The sequence below is a fragment of the Rhinolophus hipposideros genome (genome assembly GCF_964194185.1).
Source record: "Rhinolophus hipposideros genome assembly, chromosome: 11".
NCBI classification, from domain to species: domain Eukaryota; kingdom Metazoa; phylum Chordata; class Mammalia; order Chiroptera; family Rhinolophidae; genus Rhinolophus; species Rhinolophus hipposideros.
In genome coordinates this window covers 42,846,747-42,872,976 of record NC_138057.1, presented here as the reverse complement: position 1 = coordinate 42,872,976, position 26,230 = coordinate 42,846,747, and the positions used below count along the sequence as shown (strand labels likewise).

The following is a 26,230-nucleotide window of genomic DNA, read 5'->3' as shown; positions in this document are numbered from 1 at the left end:
TATATTTACATAGATATATAAAATAAACACACACAATTCAAAATAATTTATAACCCAGTGCATCAGCCTAAAATCCAGCTTATTCCTCAGGTATTCTTAGACAATATGTACATAAACAAAGGCTAGGATACCAAGTGACCGGGTCAACATTTTCATTAATTAGGGCTTTGTCTACATTTCTACTAAATTAGGTTTTCATTTGAACATTTGACTTCCTTAGAGCCAGTTATACATTTAAACAAAGTACAAAATCCATACTTTTGCCCAAGTAAGGCCCAAAGTTGTCAATATTCTCACGTGCTAATAAGAAAGTAAGGCTAACTTCTACAACCTAACTATAGAACATTTGTGTACCTAAACTTTTTCTAATATGCCCAGTTCCCTATTTTCTTAGAAAATCCAATTTACCTCTATAGGATTTCAAATATCACAAGGTCTTGTTTTTGTCACATCAAATGAACTATTTTACTCTATAGCTAAGAAAGAAATTCAATAACTCCATGCTCACTGCAGCTTTTCTCTCTCCCAATAGCTCTTTGGTCAAGCTTTTCCACCCACTCTGGAATAATCCTGTGTAATTAGATCGTCTTACCTTCTTTAGCCCAAAAGGAGCCAATTTATCATAAAGTGTCATGGATTCCGATTTTATATTACCAAGAGCCCAATTACCGACAGAGGCAAGGAATCTTCTCTCCAATTAAAGTGATTGATTTCTTCACAGACCCAGTAGCATTTCACTTTTTAATTATGTTCATTCCAATCAAATGTAAGAAAATTCTTCGTTTTATTTTCCTTCCAAAGCACACAACAAACATTCATCATGGAGTGACATAAGGCCAGACTTGCTAATGCCTTTGGCAGAATTACACATCTAGCAATGGGTCTTATCCATTTTATGTGTCTTAGTGGCTCCTTCAGTTCGAGAGGAAGAAGAAAATAATTGTTATATCACACAGTTAACTTAAGGGATTGGCAAACCTTTCAGCATCAGCTAAGTTGTAATGAGATGCCATTAGATATTGAGATAATAGTCTATTGTGGGAATGAAGACTCAGGGACAGAACACAGTTTTGTTTCTTGTGAAGACATAGAACCTGTGTGGGAGATGAAAACGTGTGTGGAGGTAAACAAAAGGAACATGGGAACAACTTTGTTTTTTCTCACTTGGATGGCATTAATATGATTGTGTTGTCAAGAATTTTGAGAAAAATGAAACTTCAAATTCAGTTTGGAGGAAGAAACACAAATTGGAGGAGCTGAAGGAACATGAGGCCACCACATCTTACAGATTCCCCAAGGCACTTTTCCACCCGGCTGGTAATCTTATGGAAAGACTCACTGGTTCCAGCTCCTGTAGCCTGCGGACCCAGGAGCCTCCTTATCTCCCCTTCCACCTCTCTCCATGTGGTCAGCAGACTGGCATCATCAGTTCATTCACTTGACATAGTGAGGTCAAGGTTTTCACTCACTGAACATCTTCCAGCAATCTGTGTTCAGACAACAGGGACTATCCTTTGTACGAGGACCAAGGCAGTTGATGACCATTTTCAAAGCTTTCAGACTTTTTTAAGGATGTCTGGGAGCCCTCCAAGATTTTAAATTTTCTCATTTAACCAGTCATATCTGACCATTTTAGTAGAAAATGAATAAGTATATTGTATACTAAGCTTTGGAAAATTTAAAAAATCCATGTGAGATTATACCTCTGTCCTTATTCTAGCCTGTTTGTAAAATTCTGGAAGACAACATGACTGAAACTTTTTTCATTCATTAAACAGACAACTGTTGAGCACTTCCTCAGGGCAAGGCAGGATGCCAGGTGACAGAGGTGAGGAAACATGGCTCCTTCCTCAGCGCTCCAGAGGGGAAGGCAGACAAGCAAACACCTCAGTACACAAAAGAACAGAATGAAGGTGCTGTGATGGGATTGATGGGTCACCCTTTTAAGAACTAAGAAAGAGAGCATTGTTCCAATGAAGGAGACACAAACAGGGTCAGGCAGTTGGCTGGCATCTTGAAGGAAGGTTGACCTTGCTGAGTGGGGGCAAGACCTTCAGGCTTACATGTCGTAGCATGGGGAAATGCACACCACACAAGAACCATAAACATAAAAGGCTAGGTCAGATGCTACAAAGCTATGCTTGCCAGACTAAGAAGCCTGGGATTTGTTAGGTAGCACAGGGGGAATTAACAGTGTAACTGGCTGCACTGGGATGGGTGGGTGGGGTCACAGGAGGCTGCGAAAAAATCTGCTGGGCCAACAGAGATGGCCATGGCAATGGTAATGGAAGTGGAGATTCGAGGAACTTGGGAATGGGACAAACCACAGAGACTTGCAATGGTCACATGAAAGGATGAAGGAGGAGAAGAGGATGACTCTATTACATGTGAACACTTAGTTGGATTCCATGAACTGGCTGGCTTTTGCTATTTAAACATTGGGGTTATTATTCACATTCTGCCTTGAGCCATTATAAATTCTTAAGCATTCCTGAGATAAGTGAAGAGTTATTTCAATTCTCCTTTTATAGATAAGAAAACAATGACTGGAAGGCTTAGCCTTCACCAGAGGAACCCAAATAACCCAACTGATACATAGATGGGATGAGAAATCAGTACACAATCCAACGAAACATGACAATAGCGCAAAACCATCCTACAGGCACGTTTCTGGCCTGAGTGGAACAGAGTTTATGAAACTTGACGCCAGGAACTGTGTTGCTGATAATATCCATCCCAAAAGCCAATGGACAGCTACCAGGGTGCACGGAATCATTAAAAAAAAAAAAAAAAAAAGATGTACAAGACAAGTCTTGCACCTTTGGCTGAACTAAATTAAATTACCCTTCTCAGATGCTATTTTTAGACTCAGTTTTCCCATCATAAAGTTTAAAGAAGAACAACCTGCCTAAAAAGCGGGTAAAAAACTTCACTGACAAAGGTTTAGATGCTTTACGACTTTAATGTCCATCATGTATTCCACATAAAATACTGACAACTGATAAACAATAGGGAAAAGACAGCTCAGCAAGGATATTCCAGAACTCACAGCATCACTCTGACCAAACACTATAATGAGAACAGTCAAATGAACAATAGATAAGGGAGTTTAACAGAGATTTTTAGTTTAATGACATAACTGAAAAATAAAGAACCAACCAACCAACCTTCTCTTTTACTCACTGAAAGGAAAATAAAAGTAAATCATGGAACTTCTAAATCGTATGAAGCAGCTTAAAAAGGGAGCGGAGATAGAAGAGACACAGCTGTTGAAACTTGATGCTGTAATACAGAAGGTCAAGGATTCTAACAAATTCTCCAAGTCTCTACATATACCACTGAGAACCGCATTATTTGAAATATAAATGCACAGAGATATAAACTATTCAGTATTAAAAACAGACCTTGCTATATAAACACATAGTACGTAACTTTTATCTCTTGATGAGAGTAACAGTATAAAGTAAGGTCTCTAGTTTGCCCTTCAGCCTGGAACTGCTAAACACTCACTACAGGTCAATGTCGATCTGAGTTAACAGCTGAGGAACCCAGGAGACCCCATTGATGTCATTTCGGAAAGGATTAAGATTCAGCACCTAATGGACCCCACCCATCCTCCATGCTGTGTGTGTGCGCGTCTCCAAAAACGATTAACTACACATTGTATAATCAAGCCCACAGGTAAGTTTGAATATTGAGATCTAGCTAGAAAAAGTAGCAGCAAAGACAACATACGCTAGAATCGTTAGAAAAGCTAAAGGAAGATATTTCAAAGGCCTCCAGTTCAAGTCAAAATTAAGTTGTCTGATAAGTCCCACCAGCTTTGCAGAGCTGTGGATGTTCTGCTGTTATTTGAGGGGGAAAAAATCTATAGTAAGCATGTTCCTCTGAGAAAAATATCACGTTTAAGTTTTTGAAGCCATTGCTAAGTTACTTTAAATTTTGTACATGTTCCAGGGGAAAGTATACGTTGGTGAGGATGTGTTCATAGTTGATGCATCTCCAAAAAATTCTTCATGAAGGTTGCCAGCTCCTGAACATCCTCGATTGTGACGGCATTATACAGAGAGGCACGAATGCCTCCCACAGACCTAGAACAACCAAAGATGCTACAGTTAACAAAATCATCTAATTTAGCATCAAAACCACCCTCTTTCCAGGCACCCCCACAGGTGGCCAGCCAGGAGCTTCAAACTTCTAATCATTAGAAAACTCTCAATTCAGTGAAGGGTCCATCATGCTCACACATAACCTAGATTAACTGTTCGATGAATCTGCCATACACAGGGAGTCACGAGCAGGGAGCCAGTACAGGGTAGGTGTCTCACCTCTGCTGTGGAGGATGTATTTTCACAGACCATGCAGGATTAACTGCTCCGTGTTCAGCTGGAGCAACAGTAATCTGTTCTTACACTGAATGAGATTGTACCAGCCTCACCAGAGATGCGATGGCAACCGCTGTGCTTTAAGAGCAATTTATGAGATTATCAAGGGTAATTTCAACAAAAGCTCTTGGAAGATGTGGCTCCCTCATGCTCTCAGCCTGGGAATCGTGCTAAGGGCTCTATAAGCAACAGGAAGAAGGACTACCCCTGTGACAACTAGTCTTCCCAACAAGTCCCGATAATTGCTACTCCAAGCAAGGCAGGCACTGAGATCTGCATCATTCTACATTTAAAAACCGAAACCCATTCTCTGCCAAGCTCCTAGAGTGGATGTGTACTCACCTATGCCCTTTCAAGGAGATCATATTGAGATCAAGAGCTTTATCAAGAAATCTTTTTTCTAAAGCATCGTCTCCTTTGGCATTGCCAATGCGAAATGGAATATTCATCTTGCTTCTATTCTGGGGCTCCACTGGACATCTGAAAAACACGTTTATTATTCCAGCACTTTTCTGAAATGTATAACTGCCATTAACAGTCAATCAACAGAAAAAATTTTTTAAACATTTTCTAGATGGAAACAGGAAATTAAAGAGACATCTGCCCCAGGACATTTATAATTTACTTAGCGAGACCTCTCTTAGCATTCTCTTATTTATATGACTTGTACTTAATTTCCATGAGCCTCAGTTTTCCCATCTGAATATTGGGAATAATAATACCTGTATTTCAAACTAGTTATGACAATTCAGTGGTACAACATATATGAAGCTTCCAACACATGGCAGCCACACAGCAATGTGAGTGACCTTTTCTCTACAAGGCTGTAGAGAAAAAAACGTTGGTCCTAATAACGGCTGAGACGTTAAAATGAGCAGCAGCTTTCAAAGCACTTGTCACACTGTACTGTCCCAAGCTGTGTGACCCTGAGTATGTTACTAACCTCTCTGTTGTGCCTCACTTTCTTCATCTGTTGAATAGTGGGAAGAACAATGGAACTTACCTCATAAGGTTAATGTGAGGATCACATCAAGTGTATTTATAAAAAATTTTTGTGGTACATTTTTAAATGGCCACAAACTCTCTGCAGTCCTCGCAGTCACATATGCGGTCTAGTTCTCCACACTTTTTGAATTTGGGCTGGCCCTGTGACTTGCTTTGACACAGACTACAACTAAATGGATGCTGTGCAAATTCCAAGCCTAGGCCTCAAAGGCCATCTAGCCTTTATATTTGCCCTCTTAAAACACTGCTGCTGGGGCAGCCAGTTAGCTCAGTGGGTTAGAGTGCGATGCTCTTAACAAGAAGGTTGCCTGTTCAATCCCCACATGGGCCACTGTGAGCTGCGCCCTCCACAACTAGATTGAAACAACTACTTGACTTGGAGCTGATGTGTCCTAGAAAAACACACTTAAATAAATAAAAGTTTGAAAACAAAAACAAACAAAAAACATTGCTGCTGCCACATAAGTAAGCCCGAGCCAGACTGATGGAAATAAGAGGCTAACCTGATGGATATAGAAGCCCAGCCAAGAGCCAGCATCACTCCCAGACATTTGAGTGAGGCCATTTTTGACCACTGGCTCCAGGCGAATTACCAGATGACGTCAGTTGAATAAGTGGTCCCAGGTGAGAGCAGCAGAACCACCCAGCTGAGCCCAGCTAAACCTGCTGACCCAGAAAAACACGAGCAAAAAAAATTGTTGTCGTTTCAAGTCACTGTCTTGGAGTGTTCTTTGATGCAAAACAAGACAAGTGATACAATTTAGAACAGCGTCTAGTACAGAGTAAATGTGATATAAGTATCTGTTAAATTCAATGAATTGATCATTTTATTCCCAGCACCTTGCACAAGGCTTATACAGACTCCCCAAAATGAGACAAATGGAAGAGGAACTGACAGCTATGCTGGAATAAATGAAAAGTAAAATATGTAATAACCCTTTCTCTGTTTTCTCAAAGCACTTCCTGTCTTAGCCTTACATTTCTACAGAGTGTGTTTCATTAACAGCAAATAAAAGCAGTATGAGGAAGCCCCCACTAAAAGTTATGCTCTCCCCTGAGGGCACATACATAATTCCTCTTAAAGTTAATAGGAGTCAAGTGCACACCCACCGGCAGAAGAGACTCAAGAAGGCAAGAAGGGAAACCAAATATCTCATAATAGGCTTTGAGCCTGAATTCCAGGCCCCCCGCCCTTTTAACAAGGTGCTAAGTGTCATGGTTGACATTTAAATTAAAAATTCAGTGGATACCATCTTTCGATATTCTGCTGCTTTAGGCTCCCAATGTGATGGTCCAGTTATAGACGTGGAGCACCAAAAGGCACAGCTAATTTAAGGAAAAAAAAAGTAAACAGGGGAAGAATGAAGAATCTGTATCTCCCCCACACTCCGTTTACGCATCTTATTGTGAAAGTAGATGATATCGTGACAGCAATATTGTCATAAAAGTTAGAAATTAAAGATTAAATCTGCACACAACAAACATTTACATAGTGCTCAAAAGTGTCGCTGGTATGAGGGTGAGAAGAGGAAAAACAAGATTAAAGGGAATTACCTGCTCCCAATCTAGCAAGAGGCTGTGTAGCGAATTAAAATTCCTTGGGACAAGTGCTGTGACAGCGAAGGCTGTGGAAGCAGAGCCAAACAAGGAATTCTGCCTAAGAGAAGGCTGAAAGGTTTCAGGAGGGCACATGGGAGTGGTTAGGATTGGAGACGAAAGACTGGCATTCTGGCAGAGAACTTGAATCTGCAAAGGTGGCGGGACTCCCGCAGATTCTCTGATGTGGCTAGAGATTTGGTGTTCCTGACTGGGGTAGACCCTGGCCTATGACGGGCCCTGCAGATTTTCTCTGCTGGAAATATGGGTGGGATCCTTGAGCGATGAGAAACAACCAGTTTTTGGATGAGAGAAATGTAAACCTGGATTTTTTTTTTCTTCCCTCTCTTTCCACCCCACATGAAGGTGGTAAAAAAGGTAACCCCATGTCTGGATATGGACTCCATACACGGACATCTTTACAACATTAAAATTAATATCTAATATACATTAAGCACTGTGTCAGGAATGTCCTAAGTGCTTTCCATAATAACCACAAATAATAATATTTAGAGCTAAGTCTTAAGGAATGCTCCCTATATGCCAAATACTGTTTCTAGTGCCTTAGACAACAAACCAGTGCAAGAGCCCATGTTCTTAACCCCTGTATGATATATGTATTCTGTATTCACATGCATTTTCACTTAATCCTCATGACAGTCAAAAGAAGTTTGTGCCATTATTACAGCAATTGTACAGATGAGGAAACTGAGTTTGAGCAGCTAGGTCATTTGTCCAAGGTCACGTGCATATGCTAGTGGCAAAGCAAGGCTTCTAAGCCCAAGATGCTATACTGCTCACGTGGGCTCATCTTGAGGTCAACCAGAGTCGTGTGGGTGGTTAGGCTATGGAATGAACACAGGGACTTCTACTGTTGTCTTATCTAATCTCCGAGTTCCCTGCCAGGGTCACTGGCAACATGGGGGCAACCCCCAGTGAACCACCCAGAACTGTGTTCAGTAAAGGGGCTGCCTTTACAAGTCAGGGGGCCCAGAATAGAGAACAAAAACGAGAAGCAAAGGTAGTGGTAACTGGCAAATTCTAATTCTAGTGTACTCAGTGTTCCTTTTTAAAATGTCTCACCTCCCCTTTGGGGCCAGAAAGAAAAGTGAAGAATTTGCTGAAAACCTAAGTGAGTACAGGACAACTAGTACAGGGACAATCCCACTGCAAACACTAAGGAGAGGAGGCACAAAAGTCTGCTCTTTACTCCAGTAACAAGATCCCACAGGAATGTCATGAACTGGGATGACATTTTCTGGGCCAGTGGCCCAGGGGGTGGATGTAAGTTCCCAGAAAGAGGTTTATTCTGAAGAGGGTGCAAGTTCTGGGTCAAGGCTGTTCATAAGTGAATGAGGAATTTGGGGTGGGAAGATAATTACATTCCCCACAAGAAGACTTAACTGCCATGTTGGCTTTGGCAGTCTGCCTTCTGGGAAATGACCAATTGGGTGTTTGGAGTTAAAAGGACCTTGGGGTAAAAGAATTCACAGGATTCCCAATGTTCCTTCTACATTTCTTTTTGTGTCTATTTCCCTGGATTTTTTCCAGAGGCATCACCATTCTTTCTGTCCTCCCATTTTGTGCTCTAAATTCAATGGCCCGTTCCTTCTAAGAGGCAGAAGAGAAGACACACAAGATAAAAAGATGTTATGTGAAGGCAGAAGCAGATTGGGGGTGATGCAGAAACAAGCCAAGGAATGCCTGGAGCCACTGGCAGCTGGACAAGACAAGAATGGACTCTCCCCTAGAGCCTGGAGAGAGCAAAGACTTGCTGACACCTTGATTCGAACTTCTGCCCTTCAGAACAGGGAGAATAAATTTCTGTTATTTTAAGCCAACCAGTTTGTTTATAGTACTTTGTTCCAGCAGCCCTCGGAGACTAACACAAGGTCCACACGTTTTCTATATTCCCCCATAAGCGCTGCTCCAGTGGTCAACACGTTTATGAATCAATTAGTCACAAGAATGTTTAACGAGCAGTCAACTCATACCACAGCCAATTCTATTCACAGACTGCAGGCCTGGAATTACAGGGGCATTCATCCCATAATAAAGGAAGCAGTGAACTTCCCATGCTAAAAGTACCAGGAGATATACACACTTTTAAATTCACCAAAGGCAAAATGTGAGATAAAATTCATCGGCTTACACATAGAATCCTTGAGAATTATCAATAATATCATAAATCATCTGCGATTTGATGGAGCTAAGCTTCTCCATGGCTGCTGCACCGCCGTTGTTCTTAATCCACTCCAGAACCAAGCCCATGACGTAGATGCTAAAATAAAGATTAAACAAAAAATTCATTTAGTTCAGCTTTGCGAAAGGGGACAGATCCAGGCACATTGTTAAGTTGTACTAAAACAGAGCTGAAGACTTCATTAGATACAGACAAGATGGAAGGGGGCCATGTGTAGACCAAGGACAAGTGCACATGATGAAGCAAGAACAGGCGCCAATTTAGGGGTTGAGAGTTCCCAGAAAGTACATGTGTTTTTCTTCCGAGGGAGCATGCAGAGGAAGCAAGCAGTGGGAGAAGAGTTCTGCTCTGGGGGGGAACTGAGATTTCCCCAAGTCCACCTTCCCACCCAACAGGCAGACCCAACAGGGTCCCTTGCTCTCCTGGTCTCACAGTTGAGCAGGGGACCTAACTGGACCAATCAGAGCCTTCCCTGGGATTCTCTGAATTGGGAGTGAGGAGAACGAGGCAGTCACGTGTGTTCATGAAATTGTGAGATAGGCAGTAAGAGCCCAGGGTACTTATGGAAGCAGCTCATGTGAAAAGTACAAAGCCAACATTCCAGGAGAGAAACAAGGATCAGAAACACAGAGCAGATGGAGTGGAATTCGTGTCCAAGAGGCCCTGCTGCACCTCCGTCCTTCCTACAGCTTGGGACTATCCCTTTCTGAGCCAAATATTCTATTTGGCTCACCTGTGAGACCTATTCTATTCTGTCACCTGTGAGACCTCAGGGCTCTTGTGGGGACTGCAGGGCTAGATGAAGTGCTTGACGCAGGACCTGGCATGTGGTAGGTGGGCCACACAAGTGGTAGTCAGTAGTATCTTTACTATTAATTGGTCAAAACTAAGCTGAAAACACACATATTGAAGAGCAATAGGTGGTTTCCCCAGTGATCTTCTGAAAGCCCGTCATTAAAATGCTGTAACAGCCACAGGCTGATCCCAGGGAAGCCCAAGGTACTGACTGGCTCATTCACTGTCTCACCCGGTGGCAGAGGACCCAGGAGTTTCCACCCACTGAAGGTAGGAAAAGCTAACGCGGGCTGCCCAGCGGGCACTGGGCAGAGAGCAGCCAGAACCCAGAACCATGCAGTAGCCTCTCCAGAAGTTTCCCCAGACTAGCTCCTGGACAGCCCTGGGAAGAATGAGAAACAGTAGCTAGTGGCAGAAAGGGAAAGGAGGGCAGAGCGGAAAACAGCCCTTGAGTACCATGTTTGCCCGAAACTAAGACCTAACCGGAAAATAAGCCCTAGTATGATTTTTCAGGATGACATTCCCTAAACATAAGCCCTCATGCGCCTTTTGGAGAAAAAATTCATATAAGACCCGGTCTCATTTTCGGGGAAACACGGTCAATACAGCCTCAGCTATAGCTCTCTGGATAAAGACTGAGAAAATCAAAGGGGCAAAGGAAAAAAATAAGAGAAGGCAATGGGTATTACTGAGGTCTGCTTTGGGCCCGGTATCCTGCTAGTTGCTCTCCCTTTTATTGATCACAATAATCCTGAGGTCAGAGGCACCATTACCCCATTTTAGATGAGGAAACTGATAACGCTAGGATTCCAACCCCAGTCAAGACTGACTCCAAAGCCTAAGCTCTTCTCACTAGTCACAAAGGCTTCTGTTTTACTAGGGTCTCCAGGACACTCAACCACTGTCTCACCTGCTAGTGGGGCAGCCAGGCTGGCACCAAGCATCACAAACACAGCTGCCAACTTCAGCTGCTACACTGGCATTACAGCACACACGGGCATGTACAGACACAGGTGTGTTCCAGAAATGACACTGCCTGCCAACCCCTCTGTTTTGTAAGATACTCTATAATTCCCATCTAACCCCACACGGCTCCCTCACCACAAACCACAGAAACACACCCTGCCACAAGATCCAAGCAAAGCCACCCTCGTGCCTGTTCACTGACAGTACTTTACAGAGGCCACGCTTTGCTTTTACCTGTAGCTGTTATCCCAGGGTTCCGAAGCTGCTATCTCAAAAACCATATCCAAAGCTGCAGCAAGGCCCGGGCCAGGTCCACAATCCCAGGCTTGCTGCTCATGCTATCTGGCTAATCTTAATGAAATCTGACCAGGCAGTCAGCACAAAGCCTGCCCATTTTACACGTTGTCTGGAGCCAGCACCACTGGATAGGTGTACGAAGCCTCACCAAGAGGCAAAGGGCTGTCCTAGGTACCAAAAGATATGCCTGGAGTGGAAGGATGTCTGGCCCCAGTGACTTTACTGTGGCTTCCAATTCATTATTAACTCATGCTTCTACCCTCATACAATCCAAAATCTTCAAAATACAGGGGCCCTAAAAGGCTTATGCAGCTCTGCCATTTAGTCTAAATTCTCCCCACTATCAGTGAAAAACTTAACTGATTTATGCCTTCACTTCTAAAACGCCACCTGCAAACACACAGCACATCCACTTTATGGAATACTGTACAAAAATTCAAAGAAACAAAAGCAGGCATTTAAATGGATATGACAGTGTTCATAGTCTTTTGTTGGGTGGAAAAAAAGAAATTCACGGAACAGCATGTATGGGAAAGTCATTTGCATAATTAAATACATGCCTCTGTATATTTGCATATGTCCAGTTAAGGGTCTGTTAGGATACACAGCAAAGCAATTAACAGTGATTACCCCAGCAGGCTCTACTCACTGCAGAAACCTTTGCTAAGAGCACATCTTACCCTTATAATGTTTTAAAATACAAAATACTCTCTGTACACTAGGGCTTAGAGGAGCAAACCAGAAAGTCCCCACAAAACTCTCTCTGGGTGTTAACTGAAGATTCTAACTCTGCAGCTGAGTTTCTGGAGTTAATGGTGGCCAAGGCTAAGCAATTCTGATACGTGGATTTAGTGGGGTTATTTAGTTTGTTATTACTCTTTTACACTGAGGGTTTAGTTAATAACAGTTAACTAAAAACTGTTTAATGAGGTTAGAAAAACAGCTAGGCATCTTTGTGCTTATTCACTACCTGGGCTTAACATATTCTACTGAAGGGTTAAACAGAATGGCCAAGGGTCCTTCATTCCACCCCAATTCATTGCTCAGGGCTACAGGCAAGTATCTGAAGGCTAGTAATCCAGGGCAGCTCAAACAAACTTTCCAGGGCCTATAGCTATTAGGCTCTGATTTTAAAGTTAAAAAAAAAAAAGAAAAGAAAAAATAAAAAGGCTTGTTTTCAAACTTGGCACCTTTTCAAGGGCTTCTATGTAATACAAAGTTCCGGAGTGTTTTGAGCACCTTATCAGCTTACATTCAAGGATTGGGGAAGGTGCTTAGCACAAATCTGCATGTCTCTATTTGGAGCTTGTTCTCACTGGGGTGAGCAACAATTTTCCATTATTGAATATTTAAGGACTGCAAATGAACTCTACGTTTTTCAAGTCATAGATCCAGAGTAATTGCTCAATTATACATTTCCTTGTTCCTTTTCTCTTCTTCTAGGATAAAATAAAGCAACCCAACTTCCAGGTATTGTCTTGGGAAAGAATACATTTAACCCAGTCTCTTTCATCTTCTACATTTACATGATACTAATCAAATATTAACAACCCTCCCCCAGATGGTTTCAATTATCACTATTCTGATCTGTCTGGGGAAGAAATTTTACCCTTTTTTTTTGGCCCTTGTCTCTGGCTCAGCCCCCTCCTCAGGCAGGAAAGTTCTGGAGAGGGAGTTCCTGTACCCTCCTCTTCCTGTTGCCCTCCATTCAGGTGACCAGCTAACCCATCTGGTTAAGGCCAGGTCAAGGCCTGAGGCCCAAGGCTGGAAAGTGACCCTATAAGAAAGTTACTGTTGTACAACTTTCTGTGTCTACAGGTCTGACTCCAGACACTTTCATCATCCATTAGACAGACTGGCCTACTTTCTCACTGTTCCTGCTGATTTTTACCCTAATATTAACAAACAGTGTATTAATATATTCACTACATTTTTGAAAATGTGTTTCAAGGTAACTCTTAGAGAAGGTGCCAGAAGTGTGATAGCTCCCCCTGCTCCTCTGGCTGTGCTCTAATCCGAACATGCAAGCCTTTAAGGCCACATTTCAAAGATGGTGTTCTTCTTGTCTCCTTCCACCTTCCTAGTGCAGTAGTAGCCCCTGCCTGACCCTGACAAACTCACCTGACTGAGAGCCAGGCCCTGGCCCTACCTTCTATCAGGTAAAACAGCCACCATCTGCCACTATGCAACCTGGCACCTAAGCCCCTTCTTCTGGAGCTCTGCACTTCAGGGTCCCCAACTGTCCCTTACCACTCACCACTCCCAGTTTTCAATTCCCAGTTGGCCAGTAAGCACAATTTTTCCATTGCCTAGAACCCCAGAGGTGAGTAATAGATTCAGCACCCACCCCCACTGCTCCATTCCTAACAGGCATTTTCAAAACACTTTCAACCAGGGTAAAATAGAGTGGGGTTTACAGGTGACCAGAAGAGTTAGCACCAGACCACCCATTCCCTGAAGAAAGCAGGGGACACAAAATGAACTGCTCTGCCTCATGTGAGCCATGTGGAAAACCAGCAGAGATTCCATCGGAATTCTAACTTTGAAAAAAACTTCCTTTCCTATGGCAAATCATGTGGAAGAAATTTTCTATAGGTGGCCCCTAGTGGGGAGACCTCTAACAAAGTCCTGACCCAGATGGAACAGCTGCCTGCACCAGCCCCAGCCCCCTCCTTTAAGTGAACTTCCACCCATCACAGAAAAATCCAGGGGTGGAAGAGCTGGACTCCAACAGCCAGCTAGTCTCCTAAGATGATATCCTTCAAACATCAACAAATCCACACTGATAATTTTGGTTGTGAAGGGCACTATAGTACAGGGTATACAAACCTAGGCTCTGGGGCCAGCTGCCTGGGTTCAAGTCCCAGCTATGCCACTTCCTAGAAGTACGGCCTCAGATTCTCACTTGCAAAAATAAGAGTACCTACGTCCTAGAGTGCTTGGGAGATTAATGGGTCATACATATAATGTATTATGATTTACATCATAGCTGCCCTGAAAACATAAATCCATCAACTCTAGCTCTTCCCTCCCCTGCTAAGGCTCTGGGAATTAACAACAACAGAAACAACAATAAAATAGCAGCTAACATTTATAAAACAGTAAGTTTTATAAAACAGGCACTCACCGAGTGCGTTAAATACACACACACACACACACACACTCTTAATCCTCAGGGCAACCCAATGAGGAGGGTACTATTATTACTTCTGAAGGAACCTGCTGTACAGACAGGTTAAGTGACTTGCCCAAGGTTACACAGCTAGTTAGTAGTAAAATCTCTCAGGCAATTGTTAAATTCTTGGTGTCACAAAGATTTTCCCAAACCATCGGAGCCTGGGAGTTAAAAGACCATGGGGGGCCGGCTCAGTGGCTCAGGTGGTTGGAGCTCCGTGCTCCTAACTCCGAAGGCTGCTGGTTCAATTCCCACATGGGCCAGTGGGCTCTCAACCACAAAGTTGCCGGTTTAACTCCTTGAGTCCCGCAAGGGATGGTGGGCTCCACCCCCTGCAACTAAGATTGAACACGGCACCTTGAGCTGAGCTGCCTCCCGGATGGCTCAGTTTGTTGGAGTGCAGGCTCTCAACCACAAGGTTGCCAATTCGATTCCTCGAGTCCCGCAAGGGATGGTGGGCAGTGCCCTCTGTAACTAAGATTGAACATGGCACCTTGAGCTGAGCTGCCGCTGGGCTCCCGGATGGCTCAGTTGGTTGAAGCGCAGGCTCTCAACCACAACGTTGCCGGTTCGACTCCCACAAGGGATGGTGGGCTGTGCCCCCTGCAACTGGACCTGGAACTGAGCTGCGCCCTCTACAACTAAGACTGAAAGGACAACAACTTGAAGCTAAATGGTACCCTCCAGAACTAAGATTGAAAGGACAATAACTTGACTTGGAAAAAAGGCCTGGAAGTACATACTGTTCCCCAATAAAGTCCTTGTTCCCCTTCCCCAATTTAAAAAAAAAATCTTAAAAGAAAAAAAAAAGACCACGGGCACCACAGCTTTAGTCTCCCTGAAAGGGCTGCAATGTAGCCTCTCACTTGGCTAAAAGGGGCCAGGTTAACATGACCCCTGCAGATTGGGTGAAAAACCAGGAAGGTGTTTGTTCCAAGCCAGTACATTTGCTGCCAGGCAGCCAGCTTCCTGCAGGCCCAGCGGGGAAAGAGAAGAAAGTGGGGGAGGCCCAGACTTTAAAAATTCTTCTCCAAATGTGCACTGGTTGTTTGAGATACAGCCATAGCACTTCACCTACAGAGAGCTTTTGGGTTAATGGTGAACCAGAAAGCCTACCAAGATCAAAAAACACATACACACTCATCCAGGAAAGGGCTAGAAGGAAGACTGGTCAACACTGCAGAGGGTAACAAGAGAGACACGAGCTAGACAGAGAATTCTGATTCTAGGCTATCAGGTCCCTTGTTTATAAAAATATGCTCTATTTTAAAGTCACCTCTACTCTGATGGGAAAGAGACCCCCTCAATCGGTCCACAAGCCGCATCCTGGAGTTACCTGAAGCAGGGAGGTGTGTTGTACAAGGAGCTGTTTCCGGCCTGCACTTTGTACTCCAGGATCGAGGGGCACTCTTTGAGGGCGAACCCTAACAGGTCATCGCGGATGATTACCACTGTGACCCCTGCAGAGCCGACGTTCTTCTGCGCACCAGCAAAAATCACACCGAACTGAAAACAAGAAAAGGCCATTTTAGATGTGTGTGGTCATTTTTCATAAATGTACTTCAACTTCCCAACCTCTTTCCAAAGCACAATTTTTTTGAGGAAGTAACTATTTTATCCTGATTCAGAGTGCATTCCCTTCTCTAAAGAAACCTCCGTCTGGGACTGCTAATCAATATTTGCAAATTCAGGGGCCTGTAGAGTACATGTCTGCCTGGTCCTTCTCCCCAGTAAGGGACTAGTCCAAGGCCATCACTGAATATTCATATTCACTCTGCATACTTCCTTTCTACATCTAAGCTAGTCTTTAAAATAGGGAGGCTAACTGTCCTTGGTAAGCAAAAGAAATAGAATTTTTAACCCATTTATATTTGTATAAAGAAACAATCAGAAAAATACTAAGAAATATTAAAACAATCTGCCTGAGAAGAAATTTTAGAAAATGTAAGTTTAAAAGTACTTAGGAAACTTTGTCTTGTAAGATAGAGAACGCTGCCCCATGCTTCCCCAGGAAAACTTTAGGAAAATCAAGTAGTGTCCCATGTGTGAAGAACGGGCACCACCTGGTCTGGCAGGAGTATTTTGTAGCTGACGCTTCAAATTGCCAGTATGTGGTGACTAATACCACAAACTAGGCCATAACCAAAATGTGGTATACACAATAGATAACGCAGCCTCGGAAACAAGTGAAGTTCTGACATCCGGTTCCCCATGGGGCAGTGAGGACGGGAAGTTAGTGTTTCATGAGTATAGTTTCACTCTGGGAAGATCAACTGTTCTGGAGACGGATGGTGGTGATGACTGCACAACTGGGTGAATGTATTTAATGCCATTGAACTGTTCACTTAAAAATGGTTAAAATGGTAAATTTTACGTTAAGTAGACTTTACTATAATTTTTTAAAAGGCAGACTACCATTTACTTTGTTTTAAATTACTTACAGATATTAATATCCCCTTGTGGCATGCCCCTAGGTGCACTACTCTCTCTGTCACCTTGGTGTGCCACTCATGAGGTCAGTGTGTCCTGTCAATGCTCTTGGAGATGTGGTGCGTACAAGGCAAGATGGGGTTCCTTCAAAGGTCCCCTGAGCTTGAATAATCTGCATCTTCCCTTGAAGACAGCAAGCCACTCCCGATGTATTGACCAAAAAGTCTGCTAAGAGCCAGTCTCAAAGGCACACAAATTTCCCAAGGACTCATGTGTGACCCTATGAGGCAATCATCAACTCAGGGCTGGGAACGTCTAGACTAACATTCTGACAACCAATACTGCCAGCCTCTCCTGCTCTAGTATGTAGTAACATGCCCTTCAAGAAACCAAGAGTCTGGGATGCTCTCCCCCAGCCTCTTTTAGACGCTACCTTGGAAACGTCCACTGGCTTGGATAGGAAGTTTGAGGACATATCACAAACCAGCACTGCTCCCCTGACATCAGGGATAAAGTCAAACTCCACGCCGTGCACAGTCTCGTTGGCGCAGTAATACACATAGGAGGCATCCGGGCTGAGGGTCCAGGTGCTTGGGTCCAGAATTTCTACCACAGAAGACAAAGTGGAGATGAAGCATTTGCACTCCCCTCTTTCTTTAGGGACATGGGAGTCGACCAGGAATAATACCCCTCCCCTGGCAGAAGTGAAAGCACCCTATTCATCTTGCATTATGACCACCGCCATCCTAAAAGGCTAACCAATCCCACCCTGCTGACTGCTAAACCTCTAAGAATGGCAGGGGGGGCGTACTGGGCCGTTGTTTTCTTGGCATGCTGTGTCCACCACTGATGGTCCACTGGTTTCCTCCTGGGGCTCCTACCTTCCCATTCTCAGCCCATGTGGTTCCAATGGAGCCAATTCCACCCACAGCCCCAAACGTAAAATGTGACTGAGGCACAGTGTCACAGGACTGATTTGGAATGTGGCACACAAGACAGGAGACTGTTACTGGAATGTTTGAGCAAAGGCACTGAAACTTGGGAGAATATTAGGTCAGAAGAGGCTATAGCCATCTGCTAAAAATGAGAGAACAGCTTTCTTGGTTGTGGGACCTCCAGAGGCAGTGAATTACCAAGACCTGGACAGAGTGTTGGAGCCCTTGATCAAGCCATACCTAAAGCCACACCGGCCCCAGGCTTTGCAGCTAAGTGAGTTTATTGAATACTCGTTCGGTATCAGCCACTTAGTAGTCTTAACTAGTACAGCCATCCAATCAAAATGGTATCAAAGTAACTGCTGACAAGGAGAGGAAAGAATGAATAACAACTGCAGATTTCTCCTCCAGGCAAGGGTAAACCTGAGGGAGGACCCCCCCAGTCAGCATTTCACTGTTCAGTTCAGCTCCCAGCACTTACTCGTGTAACTCCCAAGTTTAGGGTGGACAATATTCACAGTTCCAAACTTCTTGGCTTCTTCCGCTGCTTTAGCTGACCACGCTCCTGTCACCACATAGTCGGCACACCTTCCTGCTTTCAGGCCAATCAGATTTAAGGGCACGGCACTGAACTGGCCAGACCCACCTCCTTGCACAAAAATCACCTTGTAGTTGTCTGGAACGGCTCTGGGCAGAAGCACAGGAGACAATAAACAGACTCACAGGGTTTATCTGTGCACAACTTGGACAACCATTTATTGGCCCTGTGGTGAAAGCCTGTGGTTACTGTTTGGACAGAAGCTAGTGACACCCTGCTGTTCCTTTAGGGTATCATCTCACTGCCACTCTCAATCCCACGGTTCAAGGGTAGCCAACTCCAGCTTCAGGGGATGACCCAAACTGGCCAATGGGGTTTGGTTCTGAGACCTTTGATAAAACTTTTGGGAAAGAGGATCTGTTTCTATTGAGGGAAAGAATGAACATGTAGGAACTAATCCTGCAACCAATGGTGACCATCTGATGAGCTACCACGTAAGAAAGCAGAGCCAGGAGATGGAGAAAAACACCTTCCTGACATCATTTGAGCTCTTAAATCACTCCTGCACTTTTCCATTATGCGAGGTAATACATTCCTTTCTTTGATTAAGCCAGGAGTTGGGCTTCTCTTCTGTCTCTTGCAACCAAGTCCTCAAAGTATTCAAGTGCTGGTCCACGCTAAGAACCAAGTGGACACTGGAGAAGGATCTTTGATCATGTTTTAGGTCTAATCACATAACGAGGCACCCAATACACATTGAGAATAAGAATGAAATTTTCTGACTCCAGCATGGAAAAATAAAATGATGGCTGGAAGGACGACAGGCAGTTGGAGAATGCCAGCTGCAGAGAACTAGGCTAGGGAACATGGGTCCAAGACTTTGAGCAAGGCCAGAGCTTGGGAACAGGCAGTCAGAGGCAGATGACCAGGGGACAAAGCTCCAGCACAGAGGCATAAGTACCAAAGGGCAGGGCAACGTGAGATGGTCTTGGGAAACAGGTGGTGTACAAACATCTGGTTCTGGCCATGCCTGCCTATATATGTGCTCAGTAGGATAGCAAAGCATGCAGGCAAGATCGCAGGATTATGTCATATAGATGTAGGGCAGTGAACAATGCCAAGAACTGGATGGAAGGACACTGGACAGAGGCCTAGGTATAGGGATACAAGGTAGGAACTTGGTTAGGAGACAAAGGATAGGCCCATAAGATGAACTGGGATTCAATCTGAAGATGCTCACAGCCTTGTGGACCAAGGATCCAAATACCCCCTGCCCCCGCCCACGGAGGACAGGACTGTTCTTTGAACACGACATGTGACCCATCAGCCCAAGCCAAACAGATGATCGCCGTTTCTGAATACTCACACTGCAATAGGCTGCTACTGATCCTCACAAAAATGGCATCTTGCCAACCCCATCCGAAGCATTCATCAAGGCAATTTAAAAGGAATGTAAGGAAATAGTTGGTGCAATTCCAATTATTGATGAAAGAATGCAAGGATGGACCCTAAAACATTAACAATGATTGCCCCTGACCAGTGGGGTTATAGATAATTCCAGTTTAATTTGTGAGTTTGTTTTTTCTAAACTTTCTACCATAAACGTGCACTAGTATTTGGAGTGGGTTTTTTTTTTTCACATAACATACAAGTATGTACATGTGAATATACTATAAAATCTCTGCTTTAAACAGCAATCTATTTAAGAGTAACATTTCCTCTGGATAAGAAGAGCAGTGCAGATAACCTAGAAGTTGATTTAAGCAGCAGTTCCTGGAATTCAGAACTATTAAAATGAATGAAGGAGCCTGTTAAAAACGAAGTTTCTACAGAGATTCTGACTCAGCAGGTCTGGGTGAGGCTCAGCACTTGAATTTTTTAATACTTCCCCTCAACCAGGTTAATTCTGACAGGTAGTATGAGACCCATACTTCCAGAACCAGTGAACTAGATTATAGATAATTATGCTGACAACTATGACCCCTTCTTTGTTATTTAAATGCCTTTTATTCCAGCTGAACTCCCACAGTTATGAAAAATCTTTCCCGGATATAATGACTTTGGATATAATTCTGGAAATACCACACAAAATTAAAATACACAAATGCAGAATAGGGAACAAATAAAAAGCATTATGTACTAATTTAGTGAATTTGGGAGGACCTTAGTAAGATTATTTTTAATTACAGAATATTTTAAACAGCAGAATATAGAAAATAATATAAGAAACCCAGGTATATATATTATCAAACAAAAGTAATGCAGTTTGAGCTTTAAAATTTTAAACTTACAGCAATTCCCGCACAAGATTCTCTGTGTTGTTAAGAATCTTAGCAAAATCTGATGACCTGTGGCTCATTTCTGTGGAAGGAAAGATAAACAACAAAAAAGTTCCAGTTCAAAACCAAATGAATACAAGCAACTTCAAAAGTAAAGACAAAATTTGCAAGTAAACAATAGGTGGAAATTTCAGTTATTTTTGTATTCAAATTGTGGGCCAACACTCATTTTGGGGAAAATCCAAATTGATCTGATTTGCAATTTGCAAGCATTATATTTATAGCCTTACAGTAACCACAGAATGATTTTTCAAGTGGCACAGTTTCAGTGTCTGTGATTTCTCACCATCTTTCTCACAAAAATGAGTCTTTATAATGGTTGCCCTTTGGGACAACAATATAAGTTTACACTGCACTCACAGTTCACAGAAACCTAAATACATGTCCCAAACCCACAGGAACAATATTTACTAGCAATGAGCACACAGTCAACCATATGGTCTCTTAATACTATATAACCTTTGGGACTACCAAAAGAAAAAAAAGAAAATTAAATAAAAGAAAGTAAATTTTAGAACTCAACGGTCCTCTTCCCCAAATATAACGGAAAGAAACTTAATTATTAATGGGCAAGATCTTCATAAAAGCTTGTGTACTTTTAAACTTTTAGTAAGTTCATTTTTAAGTGCAGTAAAAACTAAAATGAATGTGAAGCAATATTATAAATGTTTGGGACACTGGTATATAAATGTACAGTAAGAATATTCTGATCTCAGATCCTATGAATAGCAAAACCAATTATGAAATGCTACACTGAGATGTATGAACCCCCATATGCATTTGTTAGGTCTATTTCAAGATTGCTTCCACTAAACATGCAACTGAAGTTTTCAATTTTAAAAATACATCTCCGAGGGCCTACAAGAAGACTGTAAAAAGTCCAAGCTTGATGCATTTAAATTAGTTCCCTTTGAAACTTGGACATTCACAGAATCCAAAATCAAATCTTACCAAGTACACTAATCCCAATGCCTTTGTAGTCTAATAATTCTTTTTGGATCTCTAACAATACCTAGAAAAAAAATAAAAGAAAATAGGTGATTTGAATATTCTGTGCACAGCTCTCCCTCTAGGCCTACAAACTTGGGGAGGAGGGACTTTCTACCCACAAAGCTTGTTGAGGTCCAGAAGTTTATCCCCGCCCACAGCCAGCTCACAGCCAATCTCCTTCCTCCCACCATTTTCTCCAAGCTCAGAAGGTGCAATTTGCACACAAGTTGAATCTGAAATGACCAAATGTGCTTGCTGCTAGGATAGTTTTTTCCAAAGGCATGAATTTACTTCGATATAAACATTTACTTGTATTTAAAAGAAAATGACCATATATACAATTTTTCTGATGACAACTCTTCAAGATAAAAATGTCTGGGAAAAAACCTAGCAAATGTCCCCTCCACAGTCTCATCTGCCACTATCTTAAAGCAAAAGTACAAAATGTATAAAGTTTTGGGTTGGGGAACAACCAAAAAATCAATCAGGCCCAAATTAAACAGATACCTCGATTTTCCGTATTTTTGATCTAGGTGCTGACTGGGAGAGTGGGGTGTGCATGAATTAAGAAGCACCTGCTGTGACTTAAAACTCGTGTGTGGGGGGGTGGACGGGGTGTGCTGATGTGCTGATCTTTGTTTGGTCCCAACAACTGAGTCAGGAGGGTGATATTCTTCTTAGCTGTTAATTTGCAGATGTGGAATCTCAGCTGAGGTTCAGAAGGATGACTTAGCCCTCCGACCCATCTTGTAGGATCACTGCAGTCCTGTAACCAGGTGCTACCTTACAGGAGGCAATAGGGTAGACAGGACCCAGTTTAGGGCCAATCCTAGAGCCAGGAAAAGGAGAGGGGAGGAATGTGAGGGCCTGCAGCTAACCCTCTCTTACATAGTAGCTCCCTAGGGAGGAAACCCATTGTTTTTTTCCCCCACAAAGGCAAGTAAAATGCAAATAACACAAACTGAAAAGAAAAACACCTTTTTTTTTTTTTTAAAGATAGCAAGCCCTAATCAGAGATACATACTTAAGTGTTTATGAGTGACCAAGACATAATATCTGGGATAGGCTCTAACATAATCTATGGGCAGAAGAGGAGAAAGAGGGGCGGGGGGCAGGGTGTTCTGAAACAAGATTGGCAAAATGTCCCCAGTTGTTAAATCTCCGAGATGGGTCCATGGATTGCATTATATTATTCCCTCTCTACTTCTGTGTATGTGAGAACTGCCACAAAGTAAAAAGAAAGAAAAGCTCCAAAAATGTATGTGTACAAAATAGGGGTTATAGGCCCAGAATTCTGCAAAGCATTCTGCCATCAAGAGATGGTTTCCTTAAAAGGTACAGGCTAAGGAAGACATCATAAAACAATCTAAACTGAATTGTGGCTTGTCTGAAAAAAAAACAGTGTTTGAACAATAAGGAATTAGACAAAAAACAATTCCCTTGACAAGAGTTCAAAAGTTTGTTATTGTTTTACAAACTCTTGGATGCTTATTAGTACTGGCTGACCAAATAAACTTTAATGATTCCTTCCCTTTGTAAACAGTAACATCCATGATAGAATCATCTTTGAACTTCTGTTTAACACTGTACTTCTCTTATAGACAGTATTCCTTGAAAAGACACCTACAAGTTTATATCCAAAATCATTACAAAGAGATTTAAAACGTCCACCCAAAAAGCACAGCCCTCTAATGCAGTGGAGTTTATTTTTTTCAAACTGCAGAATGCCTTTGTGGGTCACAACCAAATTTTTAAAAATGAAATTGAACAGACTACAGTGGCATAGAATACAAATTGTGTATGTTAGTTAACTGGCTATTTCATAAAGGCTTTTGTTTTGATTATAAGTACATTCATGTACTTGGTCATTTTGTAAAATACATTTTTTTATTGTGATTACAAAGTTTGAAAAGCTTCTCTAATCCTTATAATTCAATTAATTAAATCAAGACAAATACAAAGCAACATCTGTACCCCCTCCCCACCTCCCCAAGTTAGAGAGCACACCTAAGGGCAAAAACTCTCCCAGGAAAATAAATAATTGTATTACTGATGGCAGCCATCATTGTAATAAATTTCTAACAAATTACACAGGGAACAAATACTCTGAATCCAAACGATGAGAGGGGAAAACTGTGAGGGTACAGAAATCATATCCATAGCTCCAGAGAGAATCTCACCTAAAACTGACTACAATAAAAAAAAATTTTTTTTAAGTGGGAGTAGAATGGTAGAAGAGGGTAAAAGGTGTCAAACATACCGTGATGGAAGGAGAACTGACTGGGTGGTGAGCACACAACGTGATATATAGATGATGTATTATAGAAAAAGCACACTTGAAACCTATGTAATTTTACTAACCAATATCACCCAAATAAATTTAGTTTAAAAAACAAAAAGCCTGTTCTCCCAGCTACTGTGAACGCTGCTCCTAGAAAAGCAAATGTCCTTTTCCCTCTAAAATCGTAACATTCTCTGTTCTTACCACAATACAGAGAGGGCTCTGTCCAAGGGAGATTTCTACTGTGTTCAACAATAGATAATTGTAAAGTACTCGCATGTGCCCCGTGTTGCTACAACATATTATCAATCATCCTGCTTAGAAAAATAAAAATCTAACAGCAACGGCGGCAACTTCTCAAAGCGTTCAAGGCACATCAGTGACATCCTTCACAGTTGGGGTGTGTGGGGGTGGAGGGTGTGGGGGATGGGAGAAAGCTGAAATCTGACTGGAGGTTGGGAAGGCAATGAGTGAGTGCCCACTTGCACTTGAAAAGTCTGGCTGTGGCCTGGGGAGAATTCAATCATTCATTTGCTACAGAACAAAGTGAAGGAAACTGGGCTAGCAGCCCAATGCCCACCAGAGTATGAATACACAAATGCCTTTGGGAGACCAGCCGTTTAAAAAAACAGAAAAATTTACGCGTGAAACGCAGTGGAGAAAAAGGTTTTAGGGAAGAGTAGATTCTGTGGGTGGAATGGAAGACAGCAAGGTTCCCAACTGCTGGCTCAACCAAACGCTATCTACGTGGGTGGGTGGGTGAGCGGTAAACGTGGGCCTCCAGTTTGCAATTCCCTCCAGCTAAAGCGATCCCCATTCATTCACACCGTGTCCATTCAGGCATCCCCTCAACAATGCCTGGCTCGCGCCACTGCCCCGGGAGGCCAAAGCAGAATGAGAGTTTTTTATCTTTCCTCGGCGCCCGCGCCCGGGACAGAGGAGTCTGCTGGAGTCTACAGGTGCGGTGCACCCTCGGGCCAGCACGCCCGGGCGGGCAGAGTCGTGCACGCCTCGGAGCAGCTGCACAGGCATGCCTCGCCGAGCTTCCTTCCCCAAGTGCATTCTTCCAGAAGCCCACCTGCGAGAGATCCTGAATCTTAGTGCTGGTGCAGAACGTTGGGGAGGCTCAGGGCGGGGAGTGGGGATCCCAGCGCACGGCGCAGAGATGCCCAGCTACCCGCGCAGAAATGCAAAACCATCCGCTTTTATGCTCCTGCCGGGAGCGCACTCTTGATGCGGGTTCGCTGGGACTTACCGAGAGCGGCAGCTTGGCGGGCCCCGGTCCAAAGTTGACCACTTGCCTCGGGACGTCCATGGTGCGAGGGCGCAGACCGCTAGCCAGCCGGAAAGGACCTACGCGTGGGCAGCGCGAGTCTGTCCCCGGCGCGGACTCTCTGCCCTCTTCCAGCGCCGAACTGCCGTCCCCATTGGCCGCGCTGTCGCAGGTCCTGCGCTGATTGGTTCGCACAATGGGGCTCACATTTCCATTGGTCACGCTTCCCAGCCGAGGCTGGGAGCCGTTGCTCCTCCCCCAGCTTACGATTTCAACCCTGTGTGTGTTTTTTTCCTTTTGATCAATGCAAGGCGCGCTGGAGATTGCACCAGCCAGTCGGCTCCTCTGCGCCCCCGCCCTAAGATCGTGGGCGGAGGAAAGAGGCTGCCGCTGGCAACCTGCGTTGGTGCTCCTGCGCCCTCCATCTGGCCTATTCAAGTCCTGCAACCCTGACCCTAAGCCGCTCTCAGCTGCAGGGGGAGACGCAGAGCAAATTGCGCCCGCTGTTCCCATCCAACCACCTTTCTTTCCTTCATCATTCGCCTGGACTAGGGTGTGATGCATTTGTTTCAGAACCAGCAGTCATTAATTCATCAAACTTTTCTAAGCACCCCCTCGGCGCCAGATACTGCAGTGGAGAGGCCGAGCTCCCAAGGTTGGAACTGCAGGGTGAGGAATGGGCCCAGGATGGGTGGTTGGTGGGTAAGGTTCTTTGCACGTGCACTCGGACACTGAGTTTCTACAGGATTAAAGGATGGAAGCGGCCAGGGATACTGGAAGGATTGCTGGCCTGGGAAACCTGGATGCCCTCCAGGCAAGTCCTTCAAAATTGCTGATTCTGCATTTACAGTTTTGGTACGAGCGAGCTGAAACCTGGCGTTAGCTCTCAGGTTGCGCGGGCGCTGACAAGCTGTGAGTTTAGAAACGTGAAGAGATATTAACAGGAAGGCGATACCCCTTGGGATCCGCAGCCCAAGCCAGGGGAGAGGCCCGGAGCCAGGCCAGGCGCGGAGCCAGCGCTG

The 26,230-nt window shown here is 43.6% G+C and overlaps 1 protein-coding gene across 1 annotated transcript; it reads right to left on the bottom strand.

Moving 5' to 3' along the window:
* Positions 1-728: 728 nt before the first annotated feature.
* On the bottom strand, positions 729-25,415 carry PSAT1 (phosphoserine aminotransferase 1). Its single transcript, XM_081065403.1, has 9 exons — positions 25,191-25,415; positions 21,616-21,676; positions 20,617-20,686; positions 18,269-18,474; positions 17,286-17,458; positions 15,759-15,928; positions 9,139-9,267; positions 4,728-4,865; positions 729-4,091 (listed from the first exon to the last, which is right to left on the bottom strand). Exons 1-9 carry the CDS (start codon positions 25,248-25,250, stop codon positions 3,986-3,988), a joined length of 1,113 nt encoding a protein of 370 aa, XP_080921529.1. The 5' UTR covers positions 25,251-25,415; the 3' UTR covers positions 729-3,985.
* Between the last annotated feature and the right edge of the window lie 815 nt (positions 25,416-26,230).